At 34.9% G+C, this 25,413-nt stretch overlaps 2 protein-coding genes across 2 annotated transcripts; both read right to left on the bottom strand.

Moving 5' to 3' along the window:
* Positions 1–2,455: 2,455 nt before the first annotated feature.
* LOC129889484 (40S ribosomal protein S6-like) lies at positions 2,456–5,613 on the bottom strand. The gene is made up of 6 exons (XM_055964791.1): positions 5,511–5,613; positions 5,339–5,403; positions 3,612–3,669; positions 3,412–3,520; positions 3,045–3,317; positions 2,456–2,940 (listed from the first exon to the last, which is right to left on the bottom strand). The coding sequence occupies exons 1-6, from the start codon at positions 5,514–5,516 to the stop codon at positions 2,702–2,704; spliced, it is 750 nt and encodes a 249-aa protein (XP_055820766.1). The 5' UTR covers positions 5,517–5,613; the 3' UTR covers positions 2,456–2,701.
* A 2,570-nt stretch (positions 5,614–8,183) lies between these two features.
* On the bottom strand, positions 8,184–24,607 carry LOC129889483 (probable protein phosphatase 2C 60). Its single transcript, XM_055964789.1, has 12 exons — positions 24,530–24,607; positions 24,361–24,449; positions 22,166–22,291; positions 18,393–18,456; positions 14,715–14,823; positions 13,523–13,676; positions 12,936–13,061; positions 12,585–12,708; positions 12,377–12,453; positions 9,951–10,003; positions 9,746–9,800; positions 8,184–8,616 (listed from the first exon to the last, which is right to left on the bottom strand). The coding sequence occupies exons 1-12, from the start codon at positions 24,570–24,572 to the stop codon at positions 8,386–8,388; spliced, it is 1,251 nt and encodes a 416-aa protein (XP_055820764.1). The 5' UTR covers positions 24,573–24,607; the 3' UTR covers positions 8,184–8,385.
* Between the last annotated feature and the right edge of the window lie 806 nt (positions 24,608–25,413).

Below are 25,413 nucleotides of genomic sequence, written 5' to 3'. Positions count from 1 at the left end.
TTAGAATTTGTCTGATTCACTTCAGGGAGTGGCAAAGAACCAACTGGACGACTATCATGATTTTTCATTAATAGTCCATTATGTCTTTCAGCAATAAAAAGGTGAGAAAGTAATTCAGAATATTTTTTAAATTCTTTTTCGCGATATTGCTGCTGCAGGAGCATATTCGCGGGTGGAAATGTGGAGTATATCTTTTCAAGTTTATATTGCTCAGTGATCTCTTCTCCGCATAAATTTAACTGAGCTATAATTCTAAATAAAGCAGAATTATATTCAGTTTTATTTTTGAAATCCATTAATCTCAGATTTAGCCAATCATGACGAGCTTATGGAAGCATGACCAACTTTAGGTGGTCATATCTTTCTTTTAAATTTTTCCACAATTTAAGGAGGTCTTTTAATGTAAGATATTGTAATTTTAGCCCCTCGTCAAGATGGTGACGGAGAAATGTCATGGCTTTAGCACGGTCTTGATTGGATGCCATATTGTCATCTTTAATGGTGTCTGTCAGACCCATTGATTCTAAATGAATTTCGGCATCAAGTGCCCATGATGAGTAGCCTTTTCCAGAAATATAAAGAGCAGTAAATTCAATTTTGGAAATATTTGCCATTTTATAAAAATAAAATTAAATAAAACTCTTACCACTTTTGTTACCTTGAAAAGTTAGTCGGAGCCTCATGCTGATAACGTGTTGTAAAATAGACTAGATTAATAATTTAAGAAGGAGAAAATAATAACAAGAGAGATAATGAGAGAAAGAGGAAAAGAGAAGAGTTGTGCGTGTTTTTCTGTATGTATTCTATCATTCATTTGCACAGAATGTGCATATTATATAGGCATCACAAAGAGTCAATTTATTGCCTAACTTGTCCAACTATTTATGTGGGTGGGTCCCACTTGGATAGATACATCAATACGTAACAAGTGCAAAAATGTGAAAGTTGAGTGACAATTTTAGCTTAATTTTGTTGAAATTCCCAAATCCATTGACCGTTGACTTAGTGGAACCTCACTATAGACTTTTTGAAAAAACTTAATTAATTATAGAAAATTGTCACATCATTTTTCTTTTGGGGATTTTTTATACGGTGTCTGAAATTCGCATTGAAGTCCAGATTGAATTTGAATCGCGCATTACAGAGCTCATTCGAAAATGTTGCTCCCAATAGAATTTCTTGAATTTGAATCACGCATTGCAGAGCTCATTCGGAAATGACACTCCCAACAAAAAAAAATTCTTACCGATGATTTGAAGCCGAGATATCTAATAATATAAAACTCACATAAAAGCATTAATTAAAACATAGGTATTTGATTGAAATGGTGAGCTATAGAATCCACATTGAGATTGAATTGTCATTTCTATATTCCTTCAACTAAGGTGCGCTCGGTAGGAAGAAAATGTTTGATGGAAAAATATTTTTTTGATTTTCTTTTTAAAAATAAGTGAGTTTTTTATTTAAATTTTTGTGTTCCAAAGATAATTTATAATTTTTAAACAAGTGAATAATGTTGATAAGAAATGTAGAAAATATATCTAGATAAATCTTCCATAGTTATTTCCCTTTTTTTTAAAAAATAAATTAGTTTTGGATTTATGACTTTCTTTTAATAAATGAACTTAAGGTGTAAAATTCATTAGCCTGTTAGAGAGAAATAATTTTTTTATGAAAAAGTAGAAAAAATATTTAAAATTATTTATGAATTATGTACTAACTTAAAAGCATAAATTTGAATGTTAAACTACTATAACACCCTCAACTAAAAACACATTCTAACTCAGATGCCTAAATTATATAGACTGACAATATAATTATTTCTTACATCATTACTATAATTTAGCATCTATTATAGGTTATCAATTAATTCTTATTAAGTAAAGTCCCGTGCAATTATCTTATATCTTTACATAAAATTTGAACTCTATTTTTATTAGACTCACCATGGTTGCAACCACCATAATTAAAAGTTGTCGTAGGGTATGTTTGGTCTGAAGCAAAATATTTTTCAAAAGATGTGTCATTTTCTAATGTTTGGTTGCAAGAAAAAAAAAATCAAGATTTTTTTATTTTTTTGGTTGAAATTTTTCCTCACAGTTATTTCGATTACTAACATTACATCACAACATTAACCGACCTTTGGACATTATTATCAATGATGAACACTCAAAAATTATATCAACACACTATCTTGTTAGCTAGTATTATTATCAATCTTTATTTTCTCCAATCTTCATCACTCCAGTTGCATACAAATTCCCATAATATGTTGAAGAACTTGTACATATGATAGCTTCTTTGCCATAAGAAAACAGTTGAAGACCTTAAGGAGTATGAAAAGCTTTTTAATTTAAAGAAATTAATTAGAGGTCGAAATACTATTTAGTTCCAAGTTTAAAAACTAGTGAAGTCGTTAGCTCACAGGAATCAAAAGGGTGAAAGCATTGTCATGTAGTACCTCTCTTAAATCATCTGGTGCATATCCAATAGAATGAAAACATGGTAAATTTTTCAAAGTAGCCAGATCAAGAAAAACATAAAAATAGAAGATTGCCAATTAACAAAAATCTTCAATCTTTGAAGTACTATCAGACTCAAAATATCAGGAATGATCAAAATTACCAAAACCATGTACTACATCCAACAATAACTAAAACCAGACCCAAAAATAGAAGGAAGTACATTCCATTCCAATGAACTAAGCGGCAATGGATGGCTTAGAAGCTGCAGAGAGCCTAGACCTCTTCTTAGCCAAACTCTCGCTACGCCTTTCTCTTTGTTCCTTCAACCTTGAAGCAAGAAGCTTCTGATAATCAGCAGCCTCTGACTTGGCCTTGGCAATTCTCTTCTTCTTGTCAGCAATTCTTGCCCTCTTTCTTTGCAGAGTCAAGGGTGTCACAAGCCTCTGAATCTTAGGAGCTTTGCTCGCATTTTTCCCTGTTGCACAATGCATCATAATAGCATTCAAAATACGTCCACACTGCTATATTTTGAGAACAGAACAGACTAGAAAGTGAGTGGCTATAAAGGAGACAACTCACCAGCTTTGGTAGTGAAGTTTCTGCGGTAGGTGTTGACATACTTCCTGACATCATCTTCCTTGGAAAGGTTGAAGAGCTTTCTGATCTTCGAAGCTCTCTTGGGTCCTCTCATCCTTGGTTTCTCAGTATCAGTCAGTCCAGGCAGATCATTCTCACCCTTTTTAACAATAACAAGATTCAGAACAGAAAGATCAGGGCTAACAATGCATCCACGTACAGATTTCCTTCTGCGCTCACCATTTCTCCGACCATATCCCCGGAAACAAGGAGTACCTATTTAATATAAACGAATTAGATAGTTCAACTAAAAAGTTATTAGCAGCAAATAGCAACCTTCAAGAGAATATCAAGCATCAGTTACATGTACCTCGGTATAGCAGAAGGCGAACGCGGCCTGGAGTTAAAACTCCCTGCTTCATTGGAAACCCTTGCTTGTCACATCCTCCCATAATCTTGAACACGTAACCCTTGAACTCCTGCCATCGTAAGAGACAAAGTTTTCATAATCAACTCAGAGAAAGTACTACTAGGAAAGCCATACATAGAATAAATGCACCAGAACCTTACCTCACCCAGGGCATCTCCGCTGACCTCTTGGGAGATCCTTTTGTCGAAAAAGGCTCGACTGCATTTCCAGATATCAGGTTAGACAACACAAAGAAAAACTACTTTACGCAAATGCCAAAGGTTGAGCATATTGAAAATCACAACATACAAACTGCAATAGAAATACATCACTAACAGCTAGATACCATGATAAAGCACTTCTAAATCAGTGTTGTCAATGAAGAAAAATACAAAATTCAAATACAATGCAAGGAAATAACCTACAGATACAAATGATATGCAAGAATAGAAAAATACAATTAAGTGTACTGAATGAAGTAGAAGATCATGTCAACCAAGCAACCAATCTAAATTCCATATTCAAATGCAAACTTGCAATTTTAATTTTCTAATTATGGTAAGTGATTATTTCTTATACTAAAGTATTTAATTTTGAATTATAATCAGTGATATATTTATGCATAATTTTCAAATAATTTTTTTTCGTCAGTTGTATTTATAGTTTAGTGAGGCTACCTTAATGTAAATCACATGAATATATATAAATAGATTCCATGATTGTTTTGAGTCATGCTCCAACAACATAAACAAATATTTTCAAAATACACCATAATGTGAAGGCAAATCAAGGTTTCCAAGCAACTAACAACCCAAGGAACAATAGCCAATCACTCTTCAAAAAAGCATACTACCATGGACCAGAAAAATATTAGGCCAAACTTCAGTCATTAGCAACTGGTTTGGATGGTTGACTCATCATCTCATAATATATATTGTACTGTATTATATTGTAAAGTATTGTTTCATAAGTTTGAATGGATTGTGTATTGTTTCATAAGTTTGAATGGGTGTATTGTTTCATAAATTTGAATAGATTATGTATTATATTGTTTCATTTGGTTTAATATTTTTATACTTGGTTTGATTGTATGGTCCTGTACAACAACTAAGTTAACTAAATAGCCTTAATTGTTGTAAATATTAGATTTATCAATTACAATAAAAACCATTTAAGACAACTTGTTTTCTTTATTCATCACCAATTATTCCTAGTACATACTTTAATCTAGTCAGTTCATGCATCTCTAAGTGAAATTAATCACAAAAAAGAAGTCTTAGCATAAAACATAGATGGGCAATGATCAAAGAGATAGTATACGAAAAGTTAAGGTGGATATGTCTAATAGGGTGAGGGTGTAATGGAAAAGAGAAATAACATAAAGATACAACCACACCAAACAAAATTCGAGTCTTTTCAGATTCAACAAAACAAAAGGGCAGCCCGGTGCACTAAAGATCCCGCTATGCGCGGGTCCGGGGAAGCATTGTATTAAAAATAAAAATACAATACAAAGATTAACAATCATCAAGACAAGCTGTAAGCCAAAGAACACCTATAATCAAATGTAACAAACGGACTAACCAGAGCTTATTTTACGCACTTAACGAATTAATCAGGCATGGCCAACTACACATACAAAGAGGTGTTCATAACGTTTGGTACTTTTAGCTATTTAAATGGATCATGAATAACTTCACAAAACAAATCCATATAAGTAATTTCTTTTCTAAAACCAAGTGAAATCAGAAAACTCCATATTTTTTCACGAAACTGGTAGAAGATAACACTAAAGTAGAGGCATTATTAATAATTACTGCACAACGATTATAACAAACAATCAAAAATGAAAAAGTATACAAAATCAAATTAAAAAAAAGATAATTACAGTTTCTGGTCATCGTCAATCTCGAGCTTCTTCTGGCAACCAGTGGTCGGATTTGCAATGTTGAACTGCAAAACAAAAACACAAAAATCAAATGCATATATTGAAAATCATACACATACATATCTAATTTAATCTACAAAAGAGAAAAAGGTTGCAGGCTTTTTTGAGATACCTTCATCTTCGGAAGGCGGCAAAGATGAAAATGAAGAACAAGTACGTGCCTTTCTCTTCTTCTCAATTAGGGTTTTGGACAGTGAACAAACTTCGTCTCATATACTCCACTACAAAATGCTCCATTTTTGGGCTTTGGTTCCATAATGGGCTTAGCTTTTGGGCTATTTGTAGGCCTTACGTAGATTTTGTAGGAGAAATTACGCAGATAATCAAACATATACTTGTTAATTAGCTAAAATAGCTATAATTTGAAGTAATTATGGTTTACGGCAAACAGCTAGCTGTAATTACAGTTTGAATTTTGTATAATTCGCGCGATTTATACAAACGTTGTGCATGAATAGAATTGTATAGCGAAATATACAAACACTACTAATTGTATAGCGAATTATACAAACGTTGTGCATGAATAGAATTGTATAGCGAAATATACAAACACGATTAATTGTATAGCGAATTATACAAACGTTATGCATGAATTGTATAGTAAAATATACAAACGTTATACAAAAATTGCGAATTGTATAGCGAATTATACAAACATATACAAATGATGCGCGAATTATACAAACACTGCTATAACTATAGCTACGAATTGTAATTGAAAAATATAGCTATAGAGCACAATTAAGGTATTTTTGAGTGCATATATGCGAAAATTTCTCATCTTTTTAGGAAAAATTAGGTGGGGAGGTCATGTTTTTTGGTAAAAAAATCATGAAGCTATATTTTGCATATTTATGGGTTATAGCTATAGTTTAAGCTATCTTATTTGTATAATTAACGGGTTTATATAATTCGAGGGTGCGTTTATATAATTGAGTTATTTTAGTATAAACTCGAAATAACGAATTTATATAAACACAAACATCTAAATTTTAAATAATTATACAAATTATATTATACAAAATGTCATTATACAAAAGTTATACAAATTGTATCATACAAATTTCGAATTATACAAACGTGCAAATTATACAAACTCGAACCACAATTAACACTAAATGTTAGTGGCGAATTATAAATTAGCTAAAATATAGTTATGTTAACTAATTAACTAGTATATGTTTTCTTATTCGCGTAATTTTTCCATTAGTTTATGCCTGTCTTTTTATAAAAAATTAAGCTTAAAAAAAACTCAAATACAATATCTGAAGTTACATGTGGTTGAAGTCGGACAAAAATGACTGAACTATACAATCTGTCTACGTGTCAGACAAAAATGAGCGAACTTTACCATATATAATTGAAGTTCAAACAAAAATAGTTTAGGTGAGGCAAAAGTAACTGAACTTCATCTATGTGAAACTTCATACACAATGTCTATAGTTAGACTTTGTTAAAACTAACTTCATATCTTAACGAATGACATGTTGCCAAAAAAATTTAAAAAGGGAAGACGAATTAAATGATGGCGTTAAAATTGGGTATCCATACACTTTGCCCCAGCCTCTGAGACAACAGTTAAAGTTTATTTAGCTTTTTAAATGTAATTGAAAAATAACTACTCTTTCATGTAAAAATAAAATTTAGATAAAAATTCCCCTAGGTAAACCATAGAATTAGTTCAAACTCCTATAACGATATATGGAGTTTAAATTTTAAAAGGTTCAAATTCTGAAAATGTTCATGGAGTTTTAAAACACATATTATAAGACAATATATGATATAAAAGATTTTAAAATAGGTATCATGAGTGAAATAGGTACGTAAAATAATGTAAAAACTACTCTTTCATGTAAAAATAAAATTTAGATAAAAATTCCCCTAGGTAAACCACAGAATTAGTTCAAACTCCTATACGATATATGGAGTTTAAATTTTAAAAGGTTCAAATTCTGAAAATGTTCATGGAGTTTTAAAACACATATTATAAGACAATATATGATATAAAAGATTTTAAAATAGGTATCATGAGTGAAATAGGTACGTAAAATAATGTAAAAAGGACTCAAGGTGGTGTTTCAACTTTTACAAGTAAAAACTCCAAAGATTTACTAAACATTTCAGACTTCAGAAATATTTCCTAAAATTTTAAACTATATATATCAGTTCTAACTTCAAGAACATTATGTTTCTGTATTTTAATGGTTCCGTGTTTTAATCTAGTAATATAATCCTCGATATTTTCACCCTATAAAGTTACCACGAAAAATCTCAATTCTTCTAGTGAAAATCTCTAAATATTTACTGCAGATTATATGATATCACAAATTAGAGAAAATTGGCACATGATTGTCCAAATGAGCTTGCGTATGATTTGTTTTAAATTAAAACCTTGCTAGAATATGGGTTTATAGACTGGCTAATTCTATATCAATTTTCATAAATTTAGACAACAACTTCAGACAAAAATAAATAAATTAAATAAAACTTCATACCAAAGCTTCAAATAAATGGTTGAAGTTTGGCTTTGTATGTCTGAAGTTTTTGAAATTATAATTTTGAAGTGGATATACTAGCAAACATTTATGAAGTTGGCTTTGTTACATATGGGTGGGGCGAGAAAGGACAATATATCTTAAATTGAAATTCATGGTAAGATCAACTTCTTCTTCTGTAGAAGTGGTGTTCCCTCACCCCAGCCAATGCAAATGCATGGCACTAACCTAGCATTAATTGGGAAAACATACCAAACACAGCCTGGAAGTCACTTGAGTAAACAATTGGGTACATGAAATGGTCAACCTGTGGTCAAGTTATCTATACAATCAATCCCAGTAATTATATTACAAATGCAATGACATACAAAACCAGCAGCAAGAAAAGCAAAAAAAAAAATGTATGCAGTAAAAGATCTACACAGATCGAAACAATCATGTACGTTTAATTGCAGACTTGGAAGTATCACACGCAAAACGGCGAGCTCAGGACTATGAACTAGATCCACTCTCAGCTGGTTTTGTTTCAATGTTAGCCTCGCTGGGTGCAGGGAGTTTTTCACTAGAAGCCGGGAGTTCTTCAATTAAAGAAGCCCCAGACTGAAAAGGTTTCTTGAATTGCACCAAAATCATGGTCATGTTGTCACATCCTTCACCTCCAGCAGTAGACGGTGCCAAACACCTGTCGAGAACTCTTTCACATACTGCAGAAAGCTTGCTTTCCTACAAATAAAACCTTCTCGGTCAGTCTGTTAGACTATACACAAGAATATTTTATATCTGGTCTTCACATTTAATGAAAGCCCTAGCCAATGATATGAGAACCAGATCAAACAATCATATATCCCCCCACCCACCCCACCCACAACAAAACCTTGAGCACAGACACCAGGAGCCCAATAAGGCAAATGAGTCATTCCTATACATTCCAAGGATAATGACGATTCAGTTTTACTGATTACTAGGTAGGTATGACTTGAAAACAATTGAAAGTCACTAAGCTCCGTCAGTTGGGCGATAAAATATACTAGAATGCATCTCAAAAGAGTAATAAGTTCACTCTTTTTGCCTATAGAACATATGTTTTCAAAAAGTGCATGCAGGTTTTTATTTTGTTCTTTTTGTTCACTCCATTTCTCAAACAAATTATAATACATCAACAAACAAAACGTTCAGCTACGTGGGACCACACATGAATATAATAATCAGCATGTAAGCACATAATACTAGCTAAAACAGAAGCCTTTAGTCTTCAAACACAATGCAACTAAAATGTCAGATAGAACAGGTCCTCCATTGATGCTTACTAATTTACTATGCAAATGACTTTTTAAAGAATTACTGGATGTACCATGCTATACATAGTTCGACTTGACTCTCAGGCTTTTGCCACTTTTAATAGCAAAATTTGTATCTAGTAAGATGCAAATAACCTTTTTTCCTGTAAACTATTCCAATATTAGGCTTCACTAGTCGCAATGTCATTGTTATGTACATAACAATTTTCCTGAAAGAGGTACCTTCAGACATTTTCCAGCATTATTTTATACTACAATATAAATATACCTTATTTTTTACTTCTACTTTTGTTTGGTATGATTATGGCATAAGATGAGTTTAAATGGAGAAATATGGTCAATGAGGATTTATATAGCTGACCCTAACTTGTTTGAGACTGAGGTGTAGTAGTTGTAATTGTTAGTCTTTGGCCATTGATACCTTCCAGAAACCATAAAAATAATTAACTTTAGATGACTCAATTATCCCACTGTTAATAGCTGACTTCCCAAACAGGACTTTCATCAAAAGTTAACACCAATTCACAAGCAGAAAAATGTGCTCTTAAACTGACCAACTTCAGCTGCTCATGTATAAAATCCACCAATTGCTGGCTGGACATGCAGTCCCTGAGAAGAAACAGCCACACGAAAATCAGATATGTAAACAAAAATTGTTAATGAAATCTGAAAATCAGCCGAGTAAACTATGAAGAACATCTAATAATTTTGTCTTGAGACCTGCTTCCCAAATATAAAAGAAGAGTCTAGAATGCATACCATATACCATCACAAGCTAGCACAATAAAATCATCATCATCGCACAACTCAACCTAATCAGAGAACACAGCATATTAGAACATGTTTTTGAGAAAGGTAAAATTAACAGTATTAGAACATGTTATCAAAGGAACGTAGGAAAGAAGCGCAGAGGGCGGGTGGCTTGGGGATTGAAGGCAAGCAAGAAAGAATCAGTCAATCAAGCCTCAACCCCAAAGTAGATGGAGTTGGTCATATGAATCATTGTATACTATATATATACTCCTCTTTTATCTCAATATCGGCTTAACGCCAATGGTTTTATAAAGTCAAAAGTATTATCAATCTCGCCCTCTGAATTTTTAGTAACAATTTCCTCCTCCTTCAACTAATACATAGTTTCGGCCCTCCATGATAAATCTCCATAACCAATTATTCAGTAAGGCTCAATTGAAGACCATTAGATCTCTTACCTGCAATCCTCATCACCTTCCAGTTTATCAAATAATATTTCCTTACCCCTCTGTTGTGTCGAATAAGTTGGAGGTCCTAGGAGTAGTAGGCTGAACATCATATTAACAAACTATCTAAACAGAAATTTTTTTCTTAGAAGGGAGCTAATTGAGATCCAATTTCAATAAGTGGGTTTGTCAGAAATTATAACATAAATGGTTAAAACGCATTGCCCATTGGGCGCCTTCAGTGTATGTTTTTAACGTCAAAAGACAGATGTCCATCAAATTAAATTTACACTAAGTGCGCTGAAAGACATGCACCTTCAAAAGGTACATTCCGATAGTGGCTCCTTCAGACCTGCTATTTATATGTCAATGGGACTGGCCATCAGCAGATTTTCAGAACTTCCTCGGACCTGAAGGTGCATGGCTATTAATGACACACCTTTAGGACGCACTTATCAACGCGTTGTTTCCTGCTTGTGTGTTCAGGGTGAACGGCTTTGCACAACAACTGGATTACTTGTCCTTCATCTTGAAAATGATTTGTTTGAAATGAAGATGATATAGCTTGAAGAACTGGAAAACTAAATCATGGGGGAAATAGTTGAATAGTTGATGGTCACACCTTTTAGAATTTAACTCAACCCACATTAATTTTTCTCCCCAGATTGGTACACTGCTAGGTTTCTGGGAGAATGTCTCACCCTTTATAATAGGACCAACGACTCCAAGAGGATCATATATTGATATTGGTTCGTTTCGGAAAAGTCTGAAGCTTACCATACCATATATCACTAGTAATGCACGTGTAGCAGCCCATCATATTATTATCGAGGTAAAGCTCAATCTTGTTTAAAATTTCACTCCTTCCCCGGGGATTTCTGGAGCTAACTTCTGCTTTTTGTTTTTTCTTGAATTATCTGCTGAAATTAGGCTTTTTCAATTAGCTCCATTTCAAGAAAAAAATCATCTAAACAATTTTTAACACTTTTTTTCTCCTTTTGAGCCTAACATACAATGGCAGATCTAGGATTTTCACTAAGGGGGTTCGAAAAATAAACATGGAGTGTTTAGAATTTGAACTTGGAACCTCTAGGTGAATTTTGAACCCCCTAAACCACTAAGCCTACCTCTAGTCTTGTGTTCAGGGGATTCAAGGATTATATATGTACATAAAAAAAAATGGCAGCCCGGTGCACTAAAGCTCCCGCTATGCGCGGGGTCCGGGGAAGGGCCTGACCACAAGGGTCTATTGTACGCAGCCTTGCCTTGCATTTCTGCCAGAGGCTGTTTCCAAGGCTTGAACCCGTGACCTCCTGGTCACATGGAGGCAACTTTACCAGTTACTCCAAGGCTCCCCTTCTATATATAAAAAAAAAAAAAAAAAAAAAATTACTACAATATAATTTTTTGCCGAGGGGGTTTGGGTGAACACCCTCCCGGCCCCCTAGATCACTTACTACACCATTTATATTTACACTATATACTTAACACGGATATCAAGAACCGAAAGAAAACAATTGATATATAGCAGAATTAAGAAATAATATCAGCTACTGAAATTTATAGATAAGAGGTTGATACGTTAGGAACAGCCAGTGATTTTTTTCCCGTCTTGTCATTTCAAGCTTCCAAAAAATCATTGCATAATGAATTACTGATACACCTTTAGGATTGTGTCCATAAGTTACGGATATTCAGAAGAAACTTCACGCCATAAAATTGCATCTAAACATCCCAGAAAATGTATATTATGATTTTCATGCAGCACTCAAAAATACAATTTAAGGGATGACAGAAGGTAGCCTAGAGACACATGTCAAGAAAAAGCTGCTATTTAGTGCCTTGTTGCTTCTTGGTCCCCAAAAGGGTAAGATATGTTGCCAAACCAAACAAGAAAAATTGGATCTGACTTTCATGAGAAACAGTCATGTCTCGAAGTTATCATAGAACAAATTATGTGATATATGAAGAATTGAAGGAACGTACAGTGTTTATATCTGGATTAGCAGTTACAACTTGCTTCTCAGCTGGCAAAAACTTATTTTGCTTGAATTCCATGTCACCTGCACTTAATTTAGAACGAGCCAAATAACAACCTCTATCTGTTCCATTAGTAAAGTTTCAAACTGCTTTTTTCATGGCAACTAGCTTTTCAATAGAATAATTAAAGGTCCACAACAAACAGGAATAATACCTATAGCTCTTGCAAGATTTAGACTTCCATTCACACGTCCTGCATGAATAAAACCACCAGCTTTTAAGATTCTCTCTCTCTCAACCTCAAGATCAGGTTTATGATCTCTCGATAAATTATATGCCTGCAAAAAAGGGACATATTTGATATCCGTCCTTTAAATTCACATTAAGGTTTAAACAAGAAAACTTCAACATTACATCCTAGTGACATTGCCATGAGACTATGACCCAGAGATAGCAAGCGCAAAGACATGGCATGCTGGGCTAGTACAAAAATAACTTTAGACAAAAAATCCACTGCTAGAGGAGAAGAAACGTTCTGTTAAATATCTAAAAGATGGCACATTACCTGGCCTGCCCTTGAAATGACACAGCGAGAGTCACCAGCATTTGAAACAATAAGTTGGTTCCCTCTAACGATTGCAACACAAGCTGTGCATCCAGAAGTAGGTCCAGAAAAATCAGAATGAGGCCCCTGATAATCAATAGCACAAACACTTAGCCACAAACCAATTAAACAATGTCTACAACAATAGTGATGATGGGGCGAGGTGACATGCTAAAGTTCTATATAAGTATGTACACTTTCAGGGGAATTCCAATTACTGCAGCTTTGCCCCATTTCTAAAAGCAGCAAGTGTCAGTTCAAGCATTCACTTATTGGACAGGATCAACTTTGATGCATGGTTCCAACCTCTTAGTTTAGCGTAAGTATTCATTGAGAAACTTCCTTTCCTTACCTCTAAAAGCAAGAAGCACTGGTAAGAGTATAGTAGTCCATGAAAGTCGAGACACTAACGCTTGGGAAGATTAAATATTCTCAATTAAATACCCCAATTCTATTTCAAAATGGTTTTATCAACTGAAAAGACAAAAAGGAGACACAGACATTATTTTATTTCATTTTAACCCAATATCCTCAAGCACAGCAGGTACCTCCTCAAATGCCCAATCATCAACATGGTTGTTTCCATCACCATTTTTTGGAGACCAAATAAGACCCTCTATCATACCCGTGAACTTGTTTAATTTATCCCCCAGTGCAGCCAGCTCCCTCCATCCTCTCTGACCACGCATCATTTCGTCCATTCTGCACCAGGAACAGAAAAAAACAGAGTCTCATAACACTTGGAAACACAAAAGCAATTAATAATTTCATAGTGCAAACGACATCCATGTAGATGTGGAGCAAGGCAGGGCATAACGAAAGGAAAATATGTATATAGGCGATGATGCCAATCAGTTGGGATTATTTAGACATGTATGTTTTACTTTTATGTAAAGTGGATCACAACAAGTCATGTCATTAAGAGTAAACGGGGATGATAAGATCAAATAGTTTCCAAAAGTGTCATAATCATTTTGAGCCATACAAAAAAAATGTGTGCCACATAAAATGGATTGAATGAGTATTTATCAAATAGTTTCCAAAAGTGTCATAATCATTTTGAGCCATACTAAAAAAATGTGTGCCACATAAAATGGATTGAATGAGTACTTCTTACCAAATTCGAGACTATGACATTACAATGCCACATTGGTTTTCCATTTGTTTGGAAATGTCAAGGATTTAATATGATTAGTGATGAGCACCATCATAGTACCCATACAAGCTTTTAACTTGTGGGAAAAGAAATATAAAGAATAAAATGCAATTGCCATGAAACAGGACTTAACATATCATCCATCAAATGCAAAATATTAAATTATTGATATAGCCCATGAGGCAGCGAACAATTCAAGTAATCTAACCCTAACAGGAGTGAGTCATTCTCAATCCATTTCAGTTTTAAACTAGAAATATGAAATGCATAGAGCAAACTTAAGAGCATATAGATCAGAAGTTGAAAATTACTACAAAACAATGAACACCAGTAACTTAACTACTATCAGTAACTACAAGGAAAGTAACGTATGTTTTCATGAATCCTTCCTAGTAGCCTTCTTATTCTATAACTAAAAAAGATGCTACTTGAAAAGGGCCCATGAAAACATACATGTAGAATCAGTCTCTGCTTAAATAATTAAACATTAAAAGAAAGTACATACATAAACACTAAAAGACACCCATAGAGTTCTCAGTATGTTGTATAGTCAATTCTAGAACCCAAAGTTTCAAGGAATTAACCTGAAAAAGGCTTTCTGAACCGAAGTTCCTATATCACCATGTAAATACGCTTCATGTTTGAGCACTTGTTGATGTAGATACTTGGCACAGAATTTAGCAACAACTTTACCTGCAATTTATGAATGGTTCAGTTATATGGTTAGATCAGAAAGCAGCAGAAGTAGTTGCTTAAAATGTTCTTCAAGATGCTTGTTTATAGTAGCAACCTTATCTTTCTAGAGCAGGAAAAGTATCAAAGACTAAAGTGTCTAGTATTTAATAAGCATGAATAAGAACTTGGGTTTGAATTGGTACTTTTGGGGATATCGAAGCTTCTTTAGTAACCTCTATCCCACAAATTAATTTCAAGGCTGCCAAATCAAATCTATTGCAGTTACATCCCTAATATCACCATATAAAACAAAGAAATAGAGAGCACAGGCAGGCAATCTGAGGGTAACAGATAATACAGCTTATGCCAAGCAAGAATATCATTCTAAGACCTCCAAATTTACAACTCCCAGGCCTCACCTCCACAAAGGAACCTCATGCGAACAACCATAATCTATCAGCGCAATCACCCACAAAGGTGAAGAATCACATACAACAGTATAAACCAAATGAAAGAATAGAACGTAGGAATATAGTAAACCTGTGACCAGTTTTCAATTCTAAAGAATGTAGCTTTAAAGGGGACAAAACATCAGTTTATTGAAGGAATGAAAAGGATAGATGTTAGTATCATGAGTCATGCATTAAGAGTCGATATTGCCACTGAAGGGATATTGCTTGTTCAAGCAGACATAAATATTATCTATATGATCAAGTCATAGGATAAATGGCATCAACTCGTCTAAACTAACATTGCCAAAACTCCTACTTAAAACCCATAAACAGGTTACCAAAGATTCAAGTTCACTGCTCAAATAAGAGAAAGGGTTCTGATACAGCCATAAAACATCTCCTTGAGTTCTTTTCTGAATAAGCATTCTCCCAACTAACACTTCCAATTTTGCACTACTACCTAAATATCTACAACAGAACACTGCAGTTGCCTCATTGAATGTCCAACCTGATGATATCGGAAGGTCCTATTCTTACTTTTCCTTTCCCCTTTATTGACCTTAAAGTATCCTCTTTCAAACCTCTCTGAAGAATTGCACTAGCTTCAAAATGTGAAGTGTCTTTTGATGTATCGTGAAAAAACATTTGGCAAATGTGTCAGCAAAAGAGGACAGTGATAAAAGGAAAAATGAAAGCATAAATTGCAATTCAATATTCATTTTTGCAGGAGAGTTTGATAAAGAATTTTATAACCGAGAAATTCACCGAGGGGCGACTGGAAACTCGGTGGATAATGGATCCACCCCTCTACCCGTTTCCACTACAAGGCTTTGGTAGTAGCAAGGTTTGAACTCGTGACTGTGCCAAACCCACACATCACATGTGGTGCTCTTACCACTGAACCAAAGCCTAGGGAGCAATGGTTTTGATGAATTTGGTTGGTGTTGTTAATGAAATGGAAAAGATAGGATAAAGGAAAAAGATTAACTTGTCATTTCAGTTGTGCATGGCAGCATATGTGGTAGAATTTAATGTTGTTCTAAGAATTAATAAAGAAAGAATTATTTTTGGGAAAAACTCCTCCCAATTGTTTGCTAAAAATCTAAAATATTCTCAGTCCATATTGTCAGCTTCAAACCTTTTGAAACCCCATAGTTCAGCAACAGAGTAATGAAAAGATACTCAGTTTACTAATCCTACTAATAAAGCTGTGAAACCTTTTCCTTTGGCTTTGCCGCTATATGGTTTGCATTTTGGTCTTCTTCCTTCTATGTCTCTCACTTGCTCTTCAGCTTTCTCTCTCTTTTTCTCTTCAATATGGTTAGAATAGATTAGGATTGTATATAGTCTCCAATATGAAAAAGGATTAATAGTCTATATATAGGCTCAGTGTAATAATGTAAAATACACAATTCAATAATATTTTTTCCATGCCTTTATTTCTCACATGGTATCATAGTATTGGTGAGAGGTGAGAAACATTTGGGAAAGAAACAATGCCAAACATGCATGAGGATGATTGCTTTCCGTGATTATGAAAGATATAGGCGGTCGATTGGTAGGTTGAATTAGTTTATGGATTATCTCTGTGATAGTCATTGAGATGCAGTTGTCCACATATATAAAGTCAGCTTCAGGCAAAGGACTACTCTTCGAGGATCGAGGCACCGACCAAATCGTTGGATATACAGACGCGGTTTGGGTAGGAACACCATGTGAAAGACGTTCCACATCTGGATATTGTGTTTTAGTCTAAAGTAATTTGGTGTCCTTGAAGAGTAAAAAGCATAAAGTGATTGCTTGATCTAGTGCAAAAGTAGAATATCGAGCAATGGTTGTAGCAACTTGTGAGCTAGTTGGATCAAACAGTTGCTCAGACAATTAAAATTTGAAGAAATCAGTCAGATGGAACTTGTGTAATAATCAAGCGCCACGTCATATTGCATCAAATTTAGTATTTCATGATAGGACTAAGCACATTGAGATTGACTATTACTTTATCAGAGAAAGGAAATATTGTTACAAAATTTGTGAAGCCAAGTGATTAGCTTGTAGATATTTTCATCAAATCCCTCTCTGGTCTTCATATTAGTTACATCTATAACAAGTTCAGTACATATGACTCGTATGCACCAGCTTGAGAGGGAGTGTTAGAATAGGATTAGGATTTTAAATAGTGTCCTACATGGAAAAGGATGGCAGTGTATATTATATAAATAGGCTCAATGTAATAATGTAGAATACACAATTCAATAATGTTTTTATGTTATGTTTGCTGGTTAGCATCTTCACAAAGAGTTTCTCTCTGACTTCAGTTCCTTTTACGGCATTGCCTTTTCCCCTCAAGCTCCAACAAGAATCATTTTTTCATTCTAAAACTTCTGTCGACTAAACATGAGACACGTGCTACAATTTGTTCAGGTTTGTTTTTAGCTTATTTATGGTTATTCCATGTGAATTTATGTTTAGAGATGTAGCAATAACCATATTTCTTTTGCCATGTTGTGCTTAAAATGACTGTAGATTGATTTTTCTCACAAAAATTTGATTGGCTACTTACTGTTTTTTAAATAACCGTAGCGTCCGGGCTAGCTTGTGCGCATCTCGACTAATTCCATGTGGCATCTGCTATCTCCCACTACCACAAGTACGGGGTAACTTTGTGCATCAAGGCTTGGACAAATGGGAAGAAATTACCTAGTGTTTTTGCCTACACTGGGGATTAAACCTGAGACCTCATGGTTCTCAATCCACATATTTGATTGGCTACTTACTGTTGTAAACACATTTGAGTTACAGTTTTCCGAGGAAGCATATGCATGTCATGCTTTAGCCAACAGAAGTTTATGAATTAAAAAGTAAGAGAGATCTTGCTGAAGCTCAACAGGAAAAGACAACCGCCGAAGGAAGGAACTGATATCATATATAATAAGACATTGAAGAGCAGAGGAGAAAGAAGCTCATGAGGGTGAGTGTGTGTGTGTGTTTTTGAGAGAATGACAGGGGGGGGGGGGGGAGAGAGCTGGAATGCAGAAGACCAAAGTTCAGTCAGAGAATGCACACCAGGCAGAAAAGTTTTCCAAGCAACAATGTATAGCATCCCAATAATAACCCATGTACTGACAACATACATACCTCCGTGACCATCGTAGACACCAAAAAAGGATGTTGAAGTATCCAAATCAGGTATTGCTGCATGCTAAACAAAGGAAAGGGACAAAATGTTAACTCATACATGTTGGATTATCCATAACTAAAGCACTCTGATAAGACGGAGACTGAGAACATGTATCAGATAACTATGTCAAAAAAAAGCATGTATTAGATACTGAAGGCCACAATAACATGAACCATATGATTGACTATTTAAACTGATACAGAGCAAATATCATAATCTGAGTTGATAACAGTTCCAATTCTTATCTGTAGTGTGATTTTAGAATATTGAAGACAATTTTACCTTGACTTGAATTTATTTTTTTTGAGACGGTAACAATTTGTATTTCCATTTCCAAAATATCAAACCTGCCACAACAAGTTACAGGTTCCTAATTACAAATGTAAGAGAGTATATAGGAAGATCTTTGACAAAAATTACAGGGATCCTAAGACATTCACAACTGGTTCTAGATCCTCCATATACTCTTGTTTACACCAAAAATGAAACAATACGACAGTTCATCTTCATCTTCTGGATAGTGTTGCTCTTGTTCTGGAAGCATCTAAGGTTTCTTTCTTTCCACATTGACCACCAAATTCAAGCAGGGATGATTTTCCATCTCTCTTTATGTCCAGATATGTTGGTATAACTACTCCAGATCTTCAGGGTTTGTGTTACTCTCCTTGACATCACCCAGTTCAGTCCCTTTAAACTGATGAAGAGGTCCCACACTAGGTTGGTGATCCTACAGTGAAGAAACAGGTGAGTCACAGTCTCAGCTTCTTCCCCACATAAGACGCATCTAGGACTCAAATGGATACCCCTCTTCATGAGGTTTTCCTGAGTCAAAACAGCTTGTTTAGCAAGTAGCCAAGTAAAACAAGACACTATATAGGGAATTTTGGTTTTCCAGATCAGTTTCCAGGGCCACCCATTAATCTGGCAATTGTAGGGGCTGAACTTCTTGTCAGCCCTCTTGACACTAAAGCCTCCTTGCTTGTGATGCTGCCATTCCAAACAGTCTTGGACAGTAGTGTCTCCTGAATTGTTCCAGAATTCCATAAAATTCTACTCCCTCTGGATCTCCCAATCATTAAAAGGCCTTCTAAAGCTCAAATTCCATCCTTGGTTTGACCAAACCTCTGCCACAGTAGCCCTCTGTTGTTGATTGAGGATGTACACATCAGGGAAAAGGATTTTTAAAGAACCTTGTTCCAGCCAACAATCTTCCCAAAAAGAGACTTTCACACCATTTCCAATCTTGATTTTGCAGTTCCCTCTAAGCTTTGGCCAGAGATTCCTTACGGTTCTCCAAAGGCTGGTTCCATAAGTGTTTCACCATATTAGTTGACCAGCGGTCTTCCATTTCATATTTTTCCTGGATCACCTCCTTCCACAATGCTTGTTCATTGGAGGCTAGCCTCCAGAGCCATTTCATCAGTAAACATTGATTCTGAGTCTTCAAGTTTCTCACTCCTAGACCCCCACCTTGTTTGCTCCCAATCAAGGCTTTCCACTTAACCAAATGGAATTTTGTTGTCTCACTGTTGCCTTCCCATAAGAAATTTCTTCTCAGAGCATCCAGTTTATCAATTACAACATTAGGGATAGGAAAAAGGGACATCATATAAGTAGGCATGGAATCTAAAACACTATTAATTAGTGTTAGTCTTCCCCAAGGATAGATATTGACCCTTCCAATTCACCAATCGTCTTTCACACTTCTCAATCACCCCATTCCAAATGCCTATAGATCTGCTTTTAGCTCCCAAAGGCATCCCCAGATAAGTAGTAGGGAGGTCACCAATTCTTCCACCAAGGATCCTAGCCATAGAAGGTAGATCAAATACTACATTAACTGGATATAAGAAGTTCTCGTTCCAGTTTATATGAAGTCCTGATATAGCTTCGAAGAGAATGAAGATTGCCCTCAGCATCCTGAGTTTTTCTCTATTGGCATTGCAAAAGATGAGAGTGTCATCTGCCTATTGTAGATGGGTGATCTCCAGTTCACATCCCACTCTGTCTGATACTCTGAAACCTTTTAGCCAGAAGTTCTCTTGAGCAGTTTTCAACATATCATTAAGTCCTTCCATTGCAATGATAAATAGAAAAGGAGAATGAGGATCACCTTGTCTTAGGCATCCCTGATCATTGAAAAAGCCTGTAGGGGAGCCATTGATAAGAACTGAATATTTGACAGTTTGAATGCAGAACTTCATCCATCTTAGCCATCTACCACCAAAGCCTCTTTTAGAGAGAGTTTCCCACAGAAACTGCCAATTCAAGTGGTCATATGCCTTCTATATGTCCAACTTGCAGAGAATTCCTAGAGCATTGCTTCTGATTCTAGAATCTACACATTCATTTGCCATGAGGATGGCATCCATTATCTGCCTACCTTTAATAAAGGCCAACTGATGAGAGTCCACTAGTTTATGCATCACCTTTTTGAGTCTCTCAGTAAGTAGCTTAGATATGATCTTGTAGACGCTACCAATCAGACTGATTGGTCTGAAATCAGTGAGCTCTTTTGCACCTACCTTTTTGGGAATCAAAGCCACATAAGTAGAGTTGAAGCTTTTTTCAAACATACATCTCTCATGGAAGTTTTTAACAACATTTATCACCTCCCTTCCTATTACCTCCCAACAGTGAGTATAGAAAGCCATTGTATAGCCATCAGGCCCGGGCGCTTTGTCTCCGGCACAAAGCTTCACACTCTCCCATATCTCTTGGTCCTCAAAATCTTTTTGGAGCATGAGATTATCTTCTTCAGAAATTTTGTGTCCTCCCCTGCAGCCACCCGAGGGTCTCCAAGTCTCAGTTTCAGTGTATGATTCCTGGTAGAAATCCACTATTGCTTTCCTTATGACTTCTGGGCACTTGACAGCTTCCCCACCTAAATTTAGCTCATCAATAGTGTTATACTTTCTGTGTGCATTGGCAGTTCTATGGAAGAATTTGGTATTATTATCACCCTGCTTCAACCAGCTAACCCTTGATCTTTGTCTCCATGAAATCTCCTCATACTTGGCAATGTTCTCATACTCTAGGAGTAATTCAACCTTTGATTGTATCTCCTCCACATTGAGAACTCTCTGATCCTATTCCCTTTCACTTAGACATTCCGCCAGCTTCCATTGACGTATTTATTCTTTTCTATTTTTTGTATTTTGGGGAAGGAGTCTAAACCGACAAGTGAGATGGACTGCAGATAGATCATTAAGAGGAAGGAACGATAACAAGCATAATGAACATCGTGTAGTTCCACTACAAAGCTTTCCACTATATAAACGTTTTATTGGTCTTATACTGAAACTGTAGGGAAAAACAAAGGCAAGTTTGTCAAGACTCTTAGATGATCATGGTAGTATATATCAGGTTAACTTCATATCACACATGAGGAGACCAGTCAGCACTAAGGATAACCAATTCTACAACTAAGAATGATGAAATGGCTAGAGAAACAAAAATCAAACAAAGTTTAAACAAGTCACATTGCTCGAGTCTGAAAGAGAACAAGCAACTATAAACTTAAACTCATGCCCTAGGAACTGTTTGAGACAAGCCAAAATCCATACTTTTTCCTGGATAGAAAACTGTGAAAATATAGTGTGTGTTTTTCCTCTTGGACATTTATTCTTTTATCTTGTGTCATCAAATTAAATAAAAGCAAGAAAGTTATTTCCATTCCACAAATTACATCATAAAACATATAACTACAGTAAGTGGCAGGGATACTCACAGCATCTTCCATTGTTGCACGCCATCCTTGCATTGATGATAAACCATATTTTACCCTATCATTCCCACCATCTTCTGAGAATTTCTCTGTTTTGGGGGAACTGAGGTATATACCCATCACTTTTAGCTGAAACAGATAAAGAAAAGAACTGACAGATCATTAAGACAAACATAGACAAGGGGAACTTAGAATGGGAAAATCATAGGCGGTGAATTTTTATCACCAAAACCACTTAGAACTTAGAAGCAGAAAATCAGAATCTTCTGGCCAAACATCTGATTTGTAAAAGCATACATATCTTAATAATGATGTATACAAACAAGTAATAATCTAGCAAAAAGATGCAAAGGAAGAATCACGAAAGCAAAAGATGGAAATGGAAAGGAACTCATACTGAAAAGAAAATTACACAAAGAAGCCTAAAGATCATTCTCCAACTACTTCATCTGAAGAACTTTCTGATGCAGAAGGTTTGGTATAACTCACGGAAGCAGATTTCCTCGTGAAAGAATATTAGAGAGAACATTAGCTATTTTTGGATCTTATCTCCAGACAGAAGTTCATTAACATCCTTAAAAGATAGACAGTTTCACCTGGAGAAGAGAACGGCAGCTCAGTGTCCACATTTCACAGGTGCAGGCATCATGTTTACTGGTCGGGATGAATGTTCAAAAGTGTCTATCTTACCTAAATAAATTTGCATACAAGCATGCACATATGCTGTTGGAATCTGAAGGCACTTAAAGGCAAAATTCAGTTTAGATTTGAAACTATGTGATTCAAGGGAGAGGGTTGCAGTATATTGATGGTGGTAGAAACTGTGGAGAAAATTCCTTGGACTGGTGGAATTCTATCAAGTAGAGGAACTTCCATGGTCTAATGGTCTCCATGGTGGAAGTCTATCAAGTTGAGGTTCTGAAAAAAGTAGCTTTAAAAAGATGGAAGAGCTGGATCTCCGAGAGGAACATGGGTGCCCCAAAGGAGCGGACAATGGAAATATCAGGTTTACCTTGTTCAAAGACATTCTTGGGGAAAAGAAAGTAGAATTTTGTGACACAAAGGAGTCAACAGAAATAACTCTCACTCAGCCGTATCATACGCCACCATTACTATTGGACAGTAAAACACATCTTGCTTTGAATATGATCTTTCAAAAGTTCTAAACCTACAACCATTAATGAATCGATGTCCAAATTGAGGTCGAAAATTATATGGTATGACTATCATGCTCCAATCTCCATCATTATTTTGGAAAGGAGGGAATAGAAATTTCCACAAGTTGCAAACTCAAAATCTGAAAAAGAAAAAGACACCTATGACCCTGTAAATTGGCTATTTATTATTTTCAAATGTTATGCTGCGATGCTTAATACTTTTATGGATAATTCAATGGCTTCAAATAAGAGCTGCAAGAGGAAGGTGAGCCCTTATGTCCACTTCTACTTTTCACTGCTGACGACAGTAGGATGCCAGCCTTCTGAACAATGTTGTTATGTGAACTGGCTGAAATTATTAAAGAATACGTCTCTAGTCCAGTTCATCGATTTCCTACTTGAAACTCTTAATTTCTAATGATACTAATACCTTTTGGGAAGCCTCAGATTCTCAAAAGAGCAGGAGTCATATCAGTCATATATGGAATTGAACCCATCAGCTGGTTCACCACAAATAGCGGAACGGCTCATAATGTTGGTTTTCAGAAAATCCAGCAGATATAACTGCCCTAAAGGGAACTACTTTATGAGCAAGATATCTTATTTCAGCTCGAAACTCCACCTCTCTACCCTCCTCCACTTATAAACTAGACCTTATGCAACAGGTGATTTGATAAAATGGATTTTGCCCCATGTATTTCAAATCCATAGGCTAAAATTAAAATCCATTGCACCTAATATACAAACTCAAATCACTGGTCATATCATCCCTACTATCTGATTCATTTCAAACAACACTTGGCCAAAAAAAATAATTGAGATCTTAAAATTCCGAAATTGTAAAAATTCCAAATACCCATCTCAACTCCAAATTGAAATCAGTTCGATTAAAACCACAACAAATGACCACATTACACCTTCTTCTAAATACATAATATTCATAAATTGACTACTAAATACTGAAAATTCATAAATCAAAAGCACGGAAACACAACACAAAATTCAGAAATGAAAATCAAGACGACAGAGAAGGGTACTAACCAGTAGATTTGGTGAAGAGGAATCAATTGGAAGGTAAGAGTATGAGTAGGACAAAGTGCGTGAAGGTTCTTCTCCTTGTCCTTCACAATCTATATACTCAATTAAAAATGCTGAATTTACAACTATGCAAACAGTAGAAAATTTGTATATAAAACTGCACAATACATACTATTATATTCAATCTCAATTTGTTCCTTTGGTGGCAATCCCATAAAAGAAAAAACGTTACTCCCATTGTTTTTGTTTGTCACAATTCAAAGGAATGGTATACACAATATTTCTCGAAAATTAAAATTAAAAGTTAAAAAAATAAATCAATTAAGATAAATAAATTGAGATGCAGGAGTAAAATATCAATATATGTTATTTCATTCTGTAGCAGGTGAAAGTATAATATTACTATTTGACTTAATACAAAATTAATGTTTTTAAATGTATTTTTGGGGAGAGACAAATTAAAAAATATTTTGGACATAAATAAAAGGCATAGATTCATAAGATGTATGTCGTAGAATTTGGATTGTAAGCTTTAGGCATAGAAATGTAAGTTTTGGGAGTCAAAGTGTACACCAGGGTTGAATTTGATTTTTATTATCCTAAAAGTATTTTGCAATAATTCATGTTTTTATTATTATTGTAATCAATGGCGGAGCCACCTTAGAATTAGGGGTTTATCTAAATTCTCTTCGTCAAAAAATTATATTATTTATACATGGTTAAAATAATTTTTTATGTATATAATATATGTTGAACCCATTTCAACTAATTTGTGTGTCTACTTTTTCAAATTTTGAACCACTTAGTCAAAATTCTAGCTCCGCCACTAATTATAATGATATTTATACTTTATGCTATTATGTTTTTATTTTTTTTGTAATGACTATTTCTAAAATATAAATAAATAAAGCAACTCTCATAAAAAAAATGACATTGTTATAAATGATTTTTTAGATAATCATGCTAGAAATTGATAAAGCCGAAAAGGGTCAAAATTACCCTTGAACTATTCGAAATAGCTCACATATATCCTTTAACTATTTTTGGGATCAAATA

The sequence above is a fragment of the Solanum dulcamara genome, chromosome 5, assembly GCF_947179165.1.
Source record: "Solanum dulcamara chromosome 5, daSolDulc1.2, whole genome shotgun sequence".
NCBI lineage: Eukaryota > Viridiplantae > Streptophyta > Magnoliopsida > Solanales > Solanaceae > Solanum > Solanum dulcamara.
This window is presented reverse-complemented; position numbering and strand designations above follow the sequence as displayed.